At 40.4% G+C, this 17442-nt stretch overlaps 1 protein-coding gene across 1 annotated transcript in view; it reads right to left on the bottom strand.

Moving 5' to 3' along the window:
* The window catches only part of USP13 (ubiquitin specific peptidase 13), a 122786-nt gene that overhangs the window by 28266 nt on the left and 77078 nt on the right, over positions 1-17442 (bottom strand). Inside the window, exons 13-18 of the mRNA XM_079921705.1 lie at positions 15964-16138; positions 10419-10507; positions 7911-8033; positions 6531-6557; positions 3247-3390; positions 1279-1433 (exon numbers count right to left, since the gene is read on the bottom strand). Coding sequence (XP_079777831.1) covers positions 1279-1433; positions 3247-3390; positions 6531-6557; positions 7911-8033; positions 10419-10507; positions 15964-16138 — 713 coding nt within the window. The remainder of the gene's footprint in view (positions 1-1278; positions 1434-3246; positions 3391-6530; positions 6558-7910; positions 8034-10418; positions 10508-15963; positions 16139-17442) is intronic.

Below are 17442 nucleotides of genomic sequence, written 5' to 3'. Positions count from 1 at the left end.
CAGTCTTAGCTCGGCATTTCTGTGGGCTGATGCTGATAATGATGGGAGGCAAAATGCCAAAGAGAAAGGCATCTGTTTCAGTGCAGCCTTTTCCAAAGCCACACTAATCGCACACGCTATCTTCTCTACCAACTGTATTTTGTACAGATAACCATGCAGGGTAGAGGGAAGCCAACATGAGTACTGTGTCAGAGCTCCTCTCCTAAATGTTGGCAAAGTGGTTGAACTGCAGGAGAGACAAGACTGATGCCTTGATTAATGATGACGACACTGGTTGGTTAAGTTACATTGTTTTAAACTGAACTCCATGTAATTCAAATCAATGGATCATAAAAACATTTCTGTCTTCTCCCTTTGTGGTATCACTTGGTGAGTTAAAGAATTTGTTTAGATGTAGACTCTCCAATTAAACAGTCAAGCAAGTAAAATAACTGGGGCATAAGCAAGTACCCCGCATAAACAAACTCTGGTTGAGACATTTCAAGCATTTTAAAGGGAAACAGATTTTTCCAGCCACACTGCCCAGAGCCAGGAGAGAGCCGCTGTGACCTCAGCAAGGGACCTCAGCAGGCAACCAGTCAGGATAAGCAAGAAGGAATTAGGAGCAGATATCCACTCAAAAATGGATTATGGTGTGAAAAAAAAAAGTACTTTCCTCCCTCAATACTAAACAGATATCTGCACTGCAAAAGGAAAGGTTCCGTCTACCCTCCCGTTTCCTGGTCCCTTCTTTCCTGATAATATCAGGACTTCACAAATACCTGAAAAACCCTCTCTCTCTGTAGAGAGAAACAAAAGCAGAGAATTCCAAGGAGACTTCTCTATGAGGACTTTTGAGAGACACTGCTCCAAGGTCTTGGTATCAAAAAAGCACCATTTCTCCAAAAGAAATGCCTTATTGAACACAGAATCTCAAGCATCCCTCTTTGCTCTAAGGCCACAAGCAAGCTCCAAGTCAAGTCTCTGACCTCATGCTTATAAATATTAAGATGATACAGAGTTTCTTTCAGCTGGGTCAACTTGCCCCCAGTGTATTATCTCCCTCCTTTTTAAAATATCTCCTTATTCTTAAAATCTCTGTATGATTCCCTCAATCATTTATTTTAGCTTTATATATACTACACACAAATACATCTTTGTGGGGCGTGGTGGGGTATGGCATGAGACAGACATGATTCAAAACGATCAAAGGACATTGGAAAGTTTCAGTCTCTACTTACAAAACACAAACTACCTCCAACAAGAAGAAGGTGTTCACATACAGTCTCCCAGGCTTACCGTTGCTCGTAGCGCCTGAAGAGCCAGATTTCGATGGAATCCCATGGAGGTAATGAGAGCTACAGTTTCCTCCGGAGGTTGGTTATCCAGCCCAGCAGAGGCTGCAGCAGAAGCTGCTCCTCCGTAACCCGGCATGGTCAGCGGCTCGGCAAAATCTGGGGAAAATATTCACACTCAGGCCCTTTTCTTTTATGGGGGGTCTTGAAATAAACAACATTTTAGAGCTAAGAAGAAAAAATACCTAAAGTTAAAATAATCAAGACAGTCTGGTACTGGCGTAAGAGTAAACATATAGATCAACAGACCAATCAAATAGAATTGAGAGTTCAGATATAAACCCACATACCTATGATCAACTGATTTTCAACAAGGCTACCGAGACCATTCAAAGGGGAAAGGACAGTCTTTTCAACAAATAGTACTGAGACAACTACATATCCACATGCAAAAAAAATAAAGTTGGACCCCTACCTTACACCATACGTAAAAATTAACTCCAAATGGATCATTGACCTAAATGTCAGAGCTAAAACTACAGAACTCTTAGAAGAAAGCATATGAGAAAATCTCTGTGACCTTGGTTTAGGCAATGGTTTCTCAGGTACACCAAAAGCACAAGTGACAAAAGAAAAAAACAAACAAATTGGACTTCATCAAAATTAAAAACTTTTGTGCTTCAAAGGACACCATCAAGAAAGTGAAAAGACAGCCCACACAATGGGAGAAAATATTTGCAAATCATATATCTGATAAGGTGCCTGTATCCAGAGCTCTTAGAATTCAACAATACAAATAACCTCATTAAAAATGGGCAAAGGATTTGAAGAGACATTTCTTCAAAGATACATAAATGGCCAATAAGCATATGAAAAGACGTTCATCATTAGCCATTAGGGAAATGCAAATCAAAACGACAATGAGATACCACTTCTCATCCAATGGATTGGGTATAATAAAAACAATAACAACGAGGGTTGGTGAAGATGTGGAGAAACTGGAACCCTCATACATTGCTGATGGGAATGTTGTACAGCCACTGTTGAAAACAATTTGGTGGTTTCTAAGAAAGTCAAATGTGGAGTTACTATATGACACAGCAATTCCACTCAAAACAAATGAAAACATGTCCACATAAAAATTTGTACACAAAATGTTTATAGCAGCATTACTCATAATAGCCAAAGAGTGGAAACAACCCAAATGTCTACCAACAGATGAAAGGAAAAATAAAATATAGTACATCCATACAACAGACTATTATTCAGCCGTAAAAAGGAATGAAGTACCAATACATGCCACAACACAGATGAACCTTGAAAGCATTATGCTAAGTGATAGAAGCCAAAAACAAAAGATCTCATATTGTATGATTACATTTATATGAAACATCCGTAACAGGCAAATCCACAGAGCCGGAAAGTAGGCTAGTGATTGTCGGGGGCTGGAGAGAGCAGGGGAAACGCGAAAGGGACTGCTATCGTGTACAGAATTTCTTTTTGGAAATTAACTGGCGATGGTGGCACAACTCTGTGAATCTACTAAAAAAAAACACTGAAATGTACACTTTCAATGAGGAAATTATATGGTATGTGAATTATAGCTTAATAAAGTGGATAAAAGTAAAAGCTAACTAAACAGCCCCTATTTCTTCACGCACATTTTTCTATCTCAAGTCCTCCTCATAGCTAGAAGTTTATCCCATATCTTTCCAATGGTCTTTTTGCTACTGAATTATACAATTTAAAAGGGTGAATTAATCTCAACAAAGCTATTTTTTAAAAAAGGAGGAAAGACAAAGATTGTGACTTTGCTACATGGGCAAAATAACCATCCCCCAGCCTCATGCAGCAGATTATGAGTTGAAAGGTCATTTTCTGGGACACATCCAGAGGACGCAGTAGGACCAAGGGTTAACATCACTGAGGATCACATCAGATTCCAAAGCCATCCCATTTTCTGACCACCTACCTGGCTCTTCCATGTGAACAATGATCCAGTTGAAGGCCACTTCGGCTCCCATATTTCCAGTAAAATACACAGCCTTCCGACACGCTTCCAGAGGGAAACCCATCTCGGCCAGCTGCATCACCGATGACTCATCGATGTCTGATGCTACAGAGCACACAGGATATTCTGGTGTAAAAAAGTCAACCCTATTTCTTCTCGTCTTAGCTTCTCTTCGCCCCTTATCCACATGCTACCCAAAGAACGGGCTATTTTGTTTAACGTGTACGTGGTGGTTTAACTGTGTTTTGTTTTAAGCCATCCAAATATTAAGCTATTTGAGTTGAGTTTTAATCTTTGACCCGAATAGGAACCATGGTAATTACCTGAACAATCCAAGCACTGAAAAACAACTCTCTAATTTCCTATGGGGAGATCTAGTGTATTCCCAGAACCATTTCAGTCTCTTACATCACTCTCAAGACCACTACAGCAGCCTCTCCTATGGACTGCTGAAATTTGAAGAGAAAAGCATTATCTACAGGCCAAAAAGCCTATTCCTTAAATCTCACAGAAGGTTATAGCAGGCTTTTAGATATATTAGCAATCATAGAATGTAATCAGCTCTGAGAAATGGAGAGCCCAATGTTATGACAGAAGAATGTGTTTGTTAATTGTATATATTTAAGATATTAAAAAAGATTGCTTTACAAACCTAACTTCGGTTTAGACACAGATTTTGTTTTCTTTTCACAATAATACATAGATATTGGTAGAGAGGTGTGTGTTTATCGATACACAGACATAAATATAGATCTGTATGTGTATGCACACATATACATGCTTGTATGCATATGTATACTTGTACATGGGTGTGTATGTATGTCCGTGTGTGTGCACACATACACACCTACAAAGTGCTCTCAAATTATACCAAAGGTGGGGAGGGAACAGGAACACAAAACATACCCCTTATATTTTCCATGTCCTGAGGTCTGTAATCTACTGAAAACTCTGCCAAAGACAGCAATCAGTAGAAGAACTGAAGAACAGAGACATCTGTTCTACAAAAATTGTACTGAAAATGTATTTACCAAAGTGCTCTCTCAAGAGGATATACAAAACATCCTATCAAGATAAAATTTTAAGAAAGCAATGATGTAGGACAGCAGTGATTCCCCAAATGTGTTCTAGAGAATCCTAGTGTTCTAAGAGAGATGTAATTACTGAACCACAAAACAAGGGACTTCCATGGTCAAATAAGTTTTTTAAACCTGCATTCTCAATTCTCTCTAGAAATTCACAGTGTGCATTAATGTAGTGAAAATTATAAAGTCCTATAATAAAGACTCCTGCAGTAGGTTGGGATTAACACGTACACACTACTATATATAAAACAGATAACCAACAAGGACCTACTGTATAGCACAGGAAACTATAGTCAATATTTTACAGTAGCCTATAAAAGAATCTAAAAAAAGAATATATATATATGTGTGTGTATATATATATATATATATGTATAACTGAATCACTGTGCTATACACCTGAAACTAACACATTGTAAATCAACTATACTTCAGTCAAATAAAATATTAAAAATATTTTAAAATTTTAGTAACAACAACAAAAAAGACTCCTGTGGTAAAGAAACTATGAAACTCTTTCTACAGAATACTTTTCAACACCTTGTAAAAGACCCTGTTCCCCAGAATGCAGTTAAAGTAATGCAGCTTAATAAATGTATGCATGTATATAATAGTATATTAAATTGAAAATGTATAATTGCATTTTGGGGAAAATACAGTGAGCCAGGCACAGGCAAAGAACAGTAGAAGGACAGATGCCAAATGTTAATAGTGGTTATAGATGAAACCAGAGATGACTGTTTTCACCAATCCATAATTTCTACATATCTTTTCACTTTAGAATAAGAAAATAATCAAAGTTATTCCTTTTAAATATCTGAGAAAGGTAGGATATAAATGTAAATTAACCCAAGATAATACTGTTTTCTCCTGCTGAACATAGGTTATTGCTGATAAGACAGCAGGCTTAGATCAGGGGGAAAATGGAAAATGGCTGAATACTCACTGTCACACAGGCTCTGACACAGTTCCAACCACCCATCACCTCCCCTGGGGCAAGATCCTGGAGGCCGGCTCTCTGCAGCGTCAGGGGCATCGAAACTCCTCACATTCCAGAAAAGGTCGAGTGACATGAAAAGCATGCTTGATGCCTAGCCCTGGCTCTGGTCCTAGCTCTTGGGTCTCTGAACTTTCCTAGGTCTCAGTTTTATCCTCTATAAAAGGTCACCTACTCTGCCCTTCTTACCGTGACATTCAAACAAGAATCTGGGCTTTGTATTAATAGCACAGTTAAATACAGTTGAAAGAATTTATGGAGTAATAAACTCAACATGACTCATGGTAACCATTCAAAAATATTGTTATCATTACAATCAGATTATTTACAGAGGCAATGGTTCGCCCATGACGCTCGCTGACCCTAACAGCCTTTCCCAGCAATCAGCAAATCAAAATTGGCCCCAGAAAGGAAATAGGGAGGTGTACGCCATGTGATCAATCATGTAAAGCGTTTGCAAAGTAAAACACTTGAACTTCTACATTAACAACAGTGTCTCCAGAAAGGCTTTGTAGACAAAAAGATTCAGAGTATTTTGTGTTACACACGCCTCCTTCCTGCTAATTAATATCTAAATATTCCCTATAAATAGTTTATTTTTTTCATGTTCTTTAGAAAATCAAGAGTATCAACTCTCACAGGTAATTACAAGAACTAAACGACTACAAAATTGACAAACAATCAGATGGAACTAACACCCTTAAGAGTATTAATTAACACTACCACGTCCTGTCAGTGGTAGACCTTCATTATGTGTCCAGAAGCAGGAGTGGAAAAAGTGACAGGCCACTGTGCCATCACTGCAGAAGGAGGCCTACTCGGGGCCAAGGAGGGAAGAAATGGCATCATTATCCCCCGTTCACACACGAGGAAACTGAGGCTCAGAGAAGTTAAGTTAACGATTCTAGATCACACAGTCACAAATGGCAGAGCTGAGATTCCAGCTCAGGGCTGCTTCGCTCTCACACTAATGTTCACTCTCCTGAACCACAGGGCCACCTAATCACCATGTCACTGGTTTAGATTTGCTGCTACCTCAACTTGCAGACCAAGGACTGTGCCCACCCGGAAAAGCTGCACATACACAGGTACAGAACACAGATAAATGAGTTAGACCGGTAACAACAGTAGGACACTGAGAAAAAAACATAAAAGATACATACGGTCTATCAACTGGTTCATCAGGCGATCTGGAAATTAAAGGACAGGGAGGGAAGTGAGACCAAACCACGGCAAAGTGTTCTGGAGAAAGAAAAAGAGTTAATCCGGAGCACTTGCTCACCACCCACCCCGCCTTGAGATCCCACACTGTTGTCAGCCCCTCCGTCCCCCCGTCAGACCACCCCAGCCTGCACGACATAAAGTCATTCCAGGAAGGAGGGAGAATACCAGGTTTCAGGCATTTAGAGCAGATAAACAAGACGCTCTGCTTATCATCTTATTGAACTAAATAATTTCTCTCCCTGTACTTCTAAGAACTCTGTATAATTACAAACTAAGGACTGTTACTGAACATGAGAGAAAGCAGGAGCAATGGTAATAAACCATCTTGTATTTCTCTGACACTCAAGACTGATCTCTTCTTTCTAGAACCTCTTTAATGAACCACCTGTACCCCACATAACCCAGGCTGCCCCACCTACAGGCCCCTTCCCTGCTCTCCGTCCTCTGTAATTTAGCATTTAGAGAATAATGTAACACAGGTGCCGACGCTGAATCCTAGCTTGCTCCTCCTGGATTCACCTTACCCCAACATGGTCACCAATAATATACACTGCTCAGCTGATGGAAATCCTGTGGTGGCAGGGCCCCCAACCATCTGGCACTATTAGCTAATGTACCTAATTAACTCATTACGAAGGTGAACAGTAAACAGGTGGGCAAACAAAGCCAGAATGAAAGTGATTTCACCAGAATAACTGAGCTAATTCTGAAACCAAGATTTCTCCACACTGCTTTTGGACTCACAAAGGCAATCATTTTTTGCATGTCCTTTTCCCTTTAAAAGTTAAGTATTTTGAACAAGGACTACTTTAAGGTTCAGAGATAAGAGAAACCCAAACTGCTCCCTTGCTATGAAGCAGTGACAAAGATGGGGAGGTGAGACATGGGCAAGATTTTTAAAACCAACACACATGGTTGAACTTCCCTTTTCGGTTCTCTAAAGGTACTCCAAGGATACGGCTCCCCCAGACGAAGAGCCCACTGAAAACACACCCCTTCTCTTCCCCACAGGCCCATTAGGGGAAAGAGGGAGGCAGGGAGGGAGGCAAAGTCAGAGGCAACGTAACCTAAAAACTTTCTGGAGATTTGCTGCCCTCTGCTGCCAGTGATTTCCACGGGACCATTTCGACCACTCACGATGGGTTTCTGTGCCTCTTCCCATGACTACTGTAAGCTTACAGTTGCAGCCAGGCTTCACTTCTGTGTGTCCACAGTGGGTTGCAACACAGGAAGGGACAAGGGAGTGGTGGAAGAAAAGGGACCATTCCAGCACAGGAGTGGGGAGGGGTCGAGAAGGTCCTCCTAGCAGAAGATGGTACCTTTTGAGTCATCAGGAATAACTACGGGGGGGCTGATGTCCGGAAGTTCCTCCTCTCCTGGCTGTAACCCCCTAGCTCGGAGATGGTTGATATCAAGTAGGTCTGGCATATCAATAGAAACATCTGCAAAACGAGAGAGATTATATTCACTGGGCTCTCCAAATACCCACAATCACCTCCTAAATCCAACACCATTAACTCTATGCACAAGTGTCTAGGCAGAGCCAAGGGATGCTTTACAGTTCCCTGGAGTAAATCACGGGACCAGAAGACTCACTGAGACTGATAGGATTTTAATGCAGAGTCAGGGGAAACACAGAGGCAGGGTTTCACACTGAACAAGAACAAATGAGGGAAACCAGAGGTTGAAAACTGGGAGCCCATAGAACACTTGTAGACACTTTCTGCTTGATGTTTTTAAAATGTTGGCAACAAATTCCAATTTTTAAATTGGAAAATGTAATTCAGAAGTCCAGATTTCCAACTCATTTTGAAAAACAAACACCTGTAGCGGAGTCTCACACAGCAACAACCGCCTGGGGCTGATCTTTAGCTCCCACCCTAGGGCACCGTGTACCCTCCCTGCCCGTCTGTCACAGACCCACCACTCCCACGACCCTGAGCATCATATTTGTGCTATTCTGATTCTTATGGCAGAGAAATGTTTTCCTAATCCACGTCTTCATGCAAAATGGGAACACCCAAGGAAGACCAAGACTGCTACGGCTACCTGTTTCCTACACCCAGCCTACTTCTTTTATTTACATGATCACCCTGTCCTTATTAGGTATCTGAGTTTGCAACCTGTAGTTTATGCCTTTTCTCAGATCATGATGGGTACTGTGATTATTCTACCTAAGGTAATAAAGAATGAAGCTTTAAAGAAATTAATTGAACCTCAAATGTATTCGTCTTGAGGAACATTTTTTTTTTAACTTCTCAGCCCAGTTGTCATTGTGTTGACTTACTCAAATACAAAATGTATCAGTCTAACAACCCGTTGAGATTTATAACTGCACACATTCGGATATGGTCCTAGTGGAAAATGGGTTCAAATGTTGGCAGAGGACATGCCTCTCGGGCTTGCAAACAGAACCTGAAAATACTATCCCCAAAACCAATTATGATGCTAGGTATGTAAATCCTATTTTTAAAACCACCACCCAAAGAAAAGGCTTAGTTAAAAAAAAATTTAAATCTCAGCAGACAGCAAAATCAAACACAATGTCTGACCAACAAAATCAATACAACTGTTCCTCAACAGAAAATTTCAGGTTCATTAAAGAAAGCTTTGAGGCTGCTTTAATTTCAGCAAGACTGTGAAATCTGATGTGAGTTTTTTATCCTTTACCAATATTCGAAGGACAAAGAAAAATAAGAAAACTGTTTCCAAAGCAGTTCAAAGTCTTGAGAAGTCAGTTTTCTCTCTCAGGTCCAAGGAGGAAAGGCTGAGTGACAAGCAGCCTGCCCTCTGCCCTCCTCCCTGCCCACAAAATTATTCCACCAGGAAAAGCAGGATAAACTACAGGCTCACACGCTGCATAATGCCACGTGGAAACAAGTGCTATGCAAACTGTTAGTGCCAGAGGTTTCTGGGAAATCACTCCCTCGACTTTACATTCTTTTTACTTATTGCCTTCAGATGAGCAGATGAGTGCTTAATTAACCAGCATAGGGACTGATTGTTGTTTTTTAAGTGCTCAAAAACAAAAACTTTAAAAGACTGGCGAACAGTCTGAAGTACTTGCTTGAGAAATCAGAAGGTAAAACTGTACATCCTTCCACGGCCCTGAGGACAGCCTAGGAACACCTTGATATTCAATCGAGATGATGGAGAAAATGTTCCTCTGCATTGTCTGGAAAGCTAACCTCTAACAATGGTCAAGGCCTTTAAGATTAGCAAGAAGAAAGCCCACTTCAGCCAAAGTCACATCCCTTTCTTGACTTTTTAATACAACTGACTATACTCATGTTATTATTAACAAAATGCGTATGACTTAAGCAAATGTCATTAGCCACACCTGCCTGCTTCAGAGGCAGAGGCGAGATGCTAAGAAGAGAGTATATTTTCAATTACTTGCACCTCCAAGCGTGGTTTTCGAACCAGCAGCATCAGCATCACCTGGGAACGTATTAGAATAAAGCACTCCTGGGCCCTCCCACCCCCAGACCTGCTGAATCAGCACCTGCATTTTACCAAGATCTGTTCAAGTTCGGGAAGCATGGTTTGATAACGTGAGGCTCCTGTTTTCACTCTTAGAATCTGGTCATTCCAGAACCCATTATTAGAGGGATGGGTTAGCATGTGGCAATAATTTTTTTTTTTTTTTTTTTTTTTACTATCAGTGCTTATCATATATTCTTATCTTTCAAAAGAGAAAAGTGGGAATCACAGAAAAAGAATGAAATGAAACTTTCTGGCAGCCAGCCACATGGGCTCTTTCACATGCCATGTTTTTTAAATAGCTAATTTGATGTTACAAGCAAAAGCATGCAAAAGATACCTACCAAATTTTTTGGGAACCCAGTCAAGACCAAAAGTGAACTTCTTTATCTGCACTACCAAGTATTCAGGGAATGAGGCAAAGCGAGATGTTCTGGGAAACACAAGGGGATTAGATCAATGAAACAAGGCAATAAGAATTATGAATACAGTTCACGAAGCATCAAAAGCTGTGTCTGAGGCACACCCCGCAGTTCCAGTGGCTGCACTGATGAGGAGGAACACGCACACACACCCGAGTGGACACACACTCACCACCTCACCGTTCATCCTGGCCTTTTCACGAGAAGGAAATGTTTAACAGAGGACCATGTGGTCCCTGAGGATGATTTTGGGCACGTTGCAAAATTATTACTTTTACTTTGCTGTGGCATTTTATATTTCTGAAAAGTGGTTTTCAACCATAAACATTTGTTTTCTTCTAAAACCCTTGCTAGAATTTACTATATGTATTTGTAGGTGTGTGTGGGCACCTGTGCATTGTGTTTGTGTAGGTTTGAAAAAGCTCCCTGAGCAATCCTGACACACACCCAACCTGCTCCCACTAAGAGTATCTGGTAGCACAGAGTTTCCATGAGGAGGGTTTATTGGAAATTTGGTTGAGGCTGACTATTGGAAATGCCAGGGCCTCATTAAAATACTACTGCATCTAAAATCCATGGCCACATGGATCCTAAAGGTGTGTGTATATATCTAAATCTGGGCTTTAAATTAAAAAATCAATATATATGGTCAATGTCTTAAGTTTCACTTCAGACTTTCAGGAATGCTTAATTGCCTGAACGTGAGTTTGACAATTTTATGCACAAACTATTCAATTTATACACCAAATTCATGCCCCGGTTCCAGCTCATTCTCTCCACATTTATTATCTTGTTTATAACGACCATTTCCATTTAAGTGTCAATGTGGGTACAGTAGGTATATGGAAAAAAGAAAATCAGCTGTAGACAGATACTATAGGTACCTTTTAAAATAAAAGATTCTAGAACATGCTCCTTACAAACTCTACTTTTCAAATCTAGTCACTGCCTTCTATGTGACATGCATCTTCCCAGAATTCAGAAAACAACGCTAATGCATTGCTGCCCCCTAGTGTACAAGAGAAGCCACGGTTCAGGGGCAGAGGACTGTCCAAAAAGTGTCAAAAGGCTTGGATGCTACTTAATTCACTCCAAATTGGACCCTTTTTGAAGCTTCATCTTCACATTTACAAAATAGATTTATGAATAATTTCTACCTGCCAGGGCTGTGCAATGTTCATGAAATGACATGAAACCACCTGGCACACAAGACTGTGCTGTGTATATCTAAGGAATCAGCATGATTATTATTTTGTCATGAAAGAGCTAGAATCCACGAGGCCCTGGACACTGACCTGGTTTGTCACCGATCTGTATTTTGCCACAGGCAAGTCACTTACCCTCTCTGGATCTCAAATTCTCCATCATAAGGAGGATAGAAGGGTACAGGCAATAATATAAGGGAGTTCTTCAAAAACCAGGAGCTGAACTATCATTAGCCTGCCTCACTTTCCAGAAATTATACATTACTTCTAATTAGGTTTTCCTATCTTCTGAGAAGCAGTAATATCAATACATTATCATTCTTAAATATAGATGAATCCTCAGTTTCACCAAAACCCAAGAAACTCCATCTGGTATTTTCAACCACTGTAAAAATGTCCTCTCTGACCCCTTCCTCTTACCACATTCACTTAAAAACTGGAAAATATATAATAGTGAAATCAACCAAAAGTCCTCAGTAAATCAATGATTTCCAAACTGTGGTTCAGGAGCCCTCTTGCAGTTGCTCTGCAGTCAGTATCTGGTTGAGGAATCAGCCGGTAATACCATGGGGTGGGAGGCAGTGGAGGAAACTCGAGGCTGGTCAGCTGGGGGGACTGGCGAGGGATAATTTAACACATCACTTTGTTATGGGTAGCTACCAACGTAAGAGTACCAGAAAGCAGGTTAGATGGTGCCCACATTACATTTACCCTAATAGGTAAACATTCCTTATTCATCTTTGTAACCTCTATAGGGTCTTAAGCTGAATCACACATGTAGTGATGACTGCTCAATATAAATGTGTTCAATCTCAATGAATACTTGGCATTCATTCATTAGAGGCTTGGGACATCAAGTTTGTTCAATCCAGCAAAGTTATACACCACTTACCCTCTTATTCCTAAAATCATTCCTGGAATTAAAATTTTTCTTGAGAAGTTATGTATTTAATAAATACCATTAGAATATAAATCATTCAAAAAGGTCTAGACAGACACAGAGCAAATTTACCTCAAAGAATTGTTACGGGAACTGAGTTACGACATAAAGTGCTTAGAACTTTATGTCCTAAGTGCCTGACAACAATACTTTATCTATTGACAACTTATTATTATTTAAAATATAACAATTGTTCACTTATTACAATTCAGGCAAAAACATTATGAAAGCCTTAAATATATATAAACTGTCCCTCTCCCTGAAACTATTTTATTGAAAACCTGCTCGCTAAAAGAATACAATTCTATCCTTTCCACTAAATATGTTGAAAACATGATAATCAACCACAGTCAAATTGTACAATCCAAGGCAAAAAAAAAAGTAATGTAGTAACAATTACAGTATATATTTACTCCACCAGACACTGTACAAAGCATTTTATGTAGTTTATCTGTCTTAATCCTCACCTCAACCCTATAAAGGAAGTTATTTTATTATTCCTAGTTTACATATAAGGAAAGAGGCTTATGGAGGTGAGGTCACTTGGCCAAGGTCACATACCAATAAGTTCTATGCTGAGGATTCCAACGCTGCCAGCCTACCTAAAGCTTGTGCTCTGGAACCCCACACCGTGCTTTTCTCTTCGTAAATGATAAAGGTCAAGACAAAATCTCTCCCTGTTGACCCTTAATCCATGAGCTGCTTGAGGGTCTTGTTCAATTCATTGCCCAGAATATACTAGATGAGCAATAATATTTGCTGGGTGAATAAAATTTCCAAACACTAATATTCTTCCCAGTCACTGTCTGTTCAGGACCAATTAAGGGGAGGCTCTTTATGTCTGGTCCATACTGACCCAAGATCTACCAAGAGGACATCTTTTGCCTCTTCCTGGCCTTTCAGACTCTGGGTCTAACACAAGAAAAATTCAAGGCCCCAAATTAACATCATAAGGAGATAATGTCTATACTATTGGCAATAAGAAAAGGCAAGAAAAAAAGATCTTTTAGGAATCCACTGAACTGGTTTCCCCAAAACTATTATTTGAAACATGATAAGGTATAATAAGGAATAAACAAGGCTATATAAGGATTATAAAGATACAAACATAAGCAAGCACGATAAGAAATATGTGGGCAGTGTACAACACAAGGATTAAGAGTTTAAACTTGAATGCATTCCAAGTCTGCCACTTAGTGGCCAATTACTTCTTTTATTTCCTCGTCTGTAAAATAGGGAGAATAATGCACCTACCTCGTAGCAATTCTAAGAGGATTTAAGTGATAACTGATGGGAGGCACTTAGCACATAACCGGGAATAATAAATGTGCCATAATGGTCGTTGCTTTGTTACCCTAAAACATTTAACCATAAGAGCATGTGTGTATGCAAAAGACAGAGAAAATTTAATATCTACTGTTAAGGCTTAGAGAAAGCAGAGACCCCTCCTCAAGGATTCTAGGTTAATTATGTTAGCACTGCCTACAACTAAATATTTTGTAGCATTTGAGGAGAAAATCAAGTCAGCACGCATTATTCCTCCACTCAGGTGTAAGAAGGAATTGGGTGGTGACTTTGCCCCAGGATAGAACACAAGCTGGGAAGTGGACACAGGAGAAGAATCCAGATCTCCCAGGGATCAGAAACTGTCTCTGTGGAAAGCTAACACCTCCTAGCTCCACTTTAAAGATGGGCCTTTTCCTAGTGATGAGAAGGCGCCTTCCCTAAGGCCCAGAGAGTGACATACTCTCTGGGCCTTAGGGAAGACTCGCCACCACTTTACTGAAGAGCACAAAAGGGTGACCAAGTGGACAGGCCAATGAAGACCACTCTGCAGCTCACACGTGATGCTGGGGGCTTTCTAAGCCTAGAAAGCCCCCGATCACTTCCACCCCATACAGTATCAGAATTAAAGCACAAAGAGAAAAGGATGTTTGAAGAATCTTCAGCCTACTGTCAATAATTAAATTTAGGAAAACATAAATAAAAATCAACACGCTGTACACAAAGTCACACAATGTTGTATATATTTCAAAAAGTTGAAAGAAAAAAGTTGTTTCCACCACTAATATAACATAGTGTGTAGCTTTCTAACTGCCCAAAGATGTGTCCAAGTTGTAGTGAAGAGAATCTCGAACATTTAACATGCCAGCTCACCAACTGTTATCTTCAAGGACACACACAAACATACACACGCGCGCGCACACACACACACTCCAAAACTGAGCAGTCCTCGGATGAAAACTTACCCCACAATGGATAATGGATAATTGAACTATTATTAATCTCATTTAGATATGAAGAAACTTTTAAAGGAAATTATTGTAAGAAAATATAGCTTTTTTTAAGCTCTTGAAATAAATTCTTGTTTTCCCATTTTTAACACATGAAGTCGTCATCTGAAACAGAGGCATCCTGAGAGATGGCTGTCACACAGAATAAGTAATTCAGGTTTGACTGCTACTTGAAGTTGTGATAAAAACAGCCAGCAGTAGCTCGTCCATGCTTCCCTGCCCTTCACATCAACAAGAGCTCAGGCATAGCCTAGAAGAAAAATGGCTGAAGAATATCTAGAAGTAGTAAGACTACCAGAGCCTAACTTTTAGACCTTCCCCCTTTTTAGGCCACTGTAAATACTCTTTCTCCAGCTATATGAAGTGTGCCGGCAAAGACTTGACTGTATTAAATCAATTAAGGTGTCAAGTGGAGAAAAAAAAATTTTTTTTAATGTACCTGACAATAAGGCTCACAATATAGAAACAGAACATCTCCTGACCACATCCTGGGCAGCTCATTGGAACAATGCTCAGGAGTCCTGATGTCCACTTTGAGATGCCCTGAGACCCCGGATCTCCAGGCAGGTACACACAGCCACCAAGTTCTAAGCCAAATCTTTCATTTTGGAATCAAAAATCTATCACAGTGGAGTATAAATACTTAAGACTATCATAAGTATTTTTCTAATTTCTTCATTAATATCATCTTGCCATGGATGGGGAGGGTTCTTGGCTATACCCTCGACAAAAAAAAAATGAAAAGAAAACGCAAATTCCCTATAAGGGATAAACTACAACCTGGCTTAAAAAAAAAAAAGCATTCCCTTGCACATGATACAGATTACAACAAGCCTGTTTTACTGGACAGGTCTCACACAAGTGAGGTCTACAACAACTAGTGTTGTGCAAATCATAATCCCATCTTGCCACACATGAGCAAGCATGCAGACCTGTACGATGCCCCCCAACCCTCCCCTAACCCGGTCCCCACCTCTCAAGGCCCCCTCCTTATCCTACTGCCACCACACAAGCGCGCACACACTTACTTCACACCCGCAGACTTTGCTTGTAGGGCGCTGCTCCAGAAATCATCAACGTTTTCTGGTTCAGAAAAGGCCTGAAGGCAGGCACTAAATGGTATCTTGGCACGAACCAGCTCGGGAAGGGGTCTTCTGTTTGCTTCTGCTTCCCTTCTCGTTAGTTCATAGGCGATCAGTTCATCTGAATAAAAGAGCAAACGAATGACTTCGCAATCACTTAATTTCGTGAAATGAAAAAGACCCCCTTGAACAATGAACCATCTTCACTGAAGGTTTCTGGGGTGGGGCAGGATTGCTTACTTGCTGCCCTCCACAGAACCAGAGGAGCCTGCTGAAATCCTGTTTAGAGTGGCACTGCCAGGACGCATCGAGCCATTCATAATTTTTTGCCTGTTCCCCTTTGAGACTGACGGGAGGGAACTGTGAACTCCAGCCCAGGTGAGAGGTTCAGACCACGCATGTGCTGTTAAGTGATCCGCAAACCTGGACTTTCATTTGTCCAGAGGTCAAGGCTGGTTTGATCCCAATACCACCCTCTAATCACAAAGTCTTCACACCAGAGAATTTCACACTGAAAGAAATCCAAGGGCTCACCTCTTCCCGGCCCTTCACTATGATTAGAGGTCATGGAGGGTGCAGGCCAAAGAGCAGGATGAACTATAAGGACCGCAGTTATCCAAGGCACTCAGCCCATGATCCTACCCAGCACTGCCAAGACAACTTCGTGTTGGCGTTACCTGACACTGCAGAGAGCAGAGCGGCCAACCTAGAAGGCCTTTCTACACTATCCCTGTTCAAATGGTTACACACCAAGGGAACTTCCCAAGGGTCAGCAGATCTGCTCTTGGAAACTACCTGTAAGTCAAAATTTTATATAGATTTCAAATGGACCTTTCTGGGAATTTCTTTTGTTACAAAAAAATCCCTTCTGATTTATCAGGTTTTAGACACACTGATATACCTTTGTGTTTTCTTAAACACATCTGAATATGCTTTTACAGTTCATTCCCCAGTCCAAAATCAGTTTATGATGGACTTCTATCTAGGATGCTAGCATTAGGTGTTCCCAGCAATCAATTTCCTGAGACTAAATTTTAAGTCTCCTTTCTGGAAAAAAAAAAAGGAGATTTACCACTCATAAATTCTGAGTTAGGATCACAGAACTGAGCACAATATGTTAGTATCCCCAAGGTAGGCAAGAGACAGCAATTAAGCCTAGTGCTAAAAAGGAAACAAACCACAGACACCCCCACCCCCATTTCTACTTTGTATAATGAATAAGAATTTAAAAACGGGTGAAAAGCTGCATGAGTTTATAGAAAATGGAAATCGTTTCATCTTAAAATCATCATAATCACCATTTTCCAATTAACACAATAAGGTAACTACACCTCAAACAAACAAACAAAAAAAGGAAAAACGCCAGCCAGGGAGTCATTAAACCTTACAAAAATGACCAGTTCACAGGAAATAAGCAATCTAGCA

Source organism: Stenella coeruleoalba (genome assembly GCF_951394435.1).
Source record: "Stenella coeruleoalba genome assembly, chromosome: 5".
NCBI lineage: Eukaryota > Metazoa > Chordata > Mammalia > Artiodactyla > Delphinidae > Stenella > Stenella coeruleoalba.
This window is presented reverse-complemented; position numbering and strand designations above follow the sequence as displayed.